The 1,972-nt window shown below is 61.9% G+C and overlaps 1 protein-coding gene across 1 annotated transcript in view; it reads left to right on the top strand.

The window, feature by feature from the left end:
- The first annotated feature begins 648 nt into the window (after positions 1 to 648).
- Aurkaip1 (aurora kinase A interacting protein 1) overlaps positions 649 to 1,972 on the top strand; it is a 2,430-nt gene continuing 1,106 nt past the window's right edge. Inside the window, exons 1-2 of the mRNA XM_004639680.2 lie at positions 649 to 718; positions 776 to 826. Coding sequence (XP_004639737.1) covers positions 649 to 718; positions 776 to 826 — 121 coding nt within the window. The remainder of the gene's footprint in view (positions 719 to 775; positions 827 to 1,972) is intronic.

Below are 1,972 nucleotides of genomic sequence, written 5' to 3'. Positions count from 1 at the left end.
GGCTGGGGCACAGCAGGCAGCTCTGGTGTCCCACCCTTCTGCTCTGAGATGGGAGTGGCGGGCGGGATCTCATCTCTGGGTTCCACAGTGCGCACAGGGTCAGGCAGAGGCTTCGTACGGCCACGCTTCCACCTGGATCCCACGCGGCATGAGCTCTGCTTTGATCCCCGGCACACCGTCTGGGCAGCGCCAACAGTTGACAGGGTCCCTGCTGCGGATCATCGGGCCATCCACACTTCATGGACTTAGCCCTCTGTCCTCGGAGTTTCCCAGACATTGAGGTGGTCTTGTTAAATTGTTAAATTTAACTGGGCTGGAGCTGGTGGTCCTTATACCTCAGCCTTCCTGAGGGCTGGGATTACGGATGTGTTTCACTGCACCTGGCTATCATGAATCGATTCTCCCTAACTACCTGCAGCCTTGTCCGGTGAAGGACTCGGGACACCGAGGTTGCAAACTGCAGTGCAGGGGGCACCATCCTGCCCCTTTGTGCCAAAACTCTTTACTGGAGAAAGCTGTGCCGCCCGGGGAGCAGCAGGCTGTCAAACACGAGCATTGGTGGCATAAAGCAGCCGCACAAACGCCAGCCTGTAGCAGCGACTGTTTGCTAGCTGGTGGGCCCCCGCCAGTTCAGCTGTGTGCAGCAGGATGGTCCTCCACCCACTGCAGCTGAGGGCCTGCCGAGACCCCCGAACTCCTGATCAGAAGCGGACAGGATGTGAAACACCCATGGACTTGTTCGTTTGTTTTTTGGCTTTTTGCGTTTTGCCTCCAGCTCTACATAAAGTGCCGGTGTGGGGTGCTGGCTTCGGCAGTGCGGCTGCAGGTGAGCTGTCATTCACTCTGATCTTTTTTTTTTTTTTTGCACTTAGGACAGCGTCTACAGGGTTCCACTCTTGGATCGGACTCGTGGTGGTCCTCCTGTTTCTTACAGGCGCGCCCCAGGGGCGGGCCGGGTCGAAGTCCTGGGGTCTGCGTCTGCCTCAACAAGCGCTTTAATCCGCTGAGGAATTATGTGGCCGGCCCGCTCTGCTAATCTGACAAACGCACGTACTCATCACCAGGAACGCATCGGAGCCCTGCCTCGCTGGGCTTGATCACGCCTCAGCTTCCCGACCGCTGGGGCAGAAGTGGGTCCTCCTGGGAGATTCGCAAGGCCTCCTTCCTGTTTGGATTCTTGGGCAGTTCCTCCGGGGGCGCGACACAGCCCCAGGCGGTGCCACGGCGGGATTCGCCATTCTGGCCACGAAGCCTTTCCGCTCCAGACGGGAAGCACGGGTCAGTGTCCTGCGGGGCAGCAGTGCGAGCTCGGCCAACAGCAATCCTCCACACAACGGCTTCGCTTTTCGGGCAAAAATTAAAGCTTCAATCTGATTCCCCCCCCCCCCCGGAGCCGGGGATTGAACTCAGGCACTTACCAGGGAAGCGCTTATTCTACTGAGCCATCTCCCCGCCCGCCCCCCTTTTTTCAGCCTGGTCTCGGACTCAACATGCAGCCCAGGCTGGCCTCGAACTCTCAGCGATCCTCCTGCCTCAGCGTCCCGAGTGGTGCTGGGATTACTCTGAATTTTGCTTGCCAGCTGAGTACTACCGGGGCTGGTTTGTCTCGGAGTAGTCCCGCATCCATTATCCGAACTCGAGAGAGTCGGTCGGGAGGCCGGGGGACGGGCCGAGGGCGGGGCCGCTCGGGTCCTCTGCTCAGGCCTCCGGTGGGCAGCTCAACGCCGGGCGTCCGCGCAACTCGTGCTGGCCGCACGCCGGCGGCGCCCCGCGGCCACCTCCGCCCTCCAGCGCGCGATTGTGGGATTGTGGGCCGTCGCGGTTCTCGCTCCCCCGGACCAGTCGGAACTGAAGCGCCGCGAGGGCAGGTTGCAGTCGGAGCCTCCGCCGGCGCCTTCCGGAGCGGAAGCCCTCGCGGGAGCCCGCCTTGGGGACGGGCCGGAAGTGCCCGCGCGCGGCGCCGAGTGCGCAG

The sequence above is a fragment of the Octodon degus genome, unplaced genomic scaffold, assembly GCF_000260255.1.
Source record: "Octodon degus isolate 3935 unplaced genomic scaffold, OctDeg1.0 scaffold00113, whole genome shotgun sequence".
NCBI lineage: Eukaryota > Metazoa > Chordata > Mammalia > Rodentia > Octodontidae > Octodon > Octodon degus.
The sequence above is the reverse complement of the archived record's forward strand: the minus strand, read 5'-3'. Positions and strand labels throughout refer to the sequence as shown.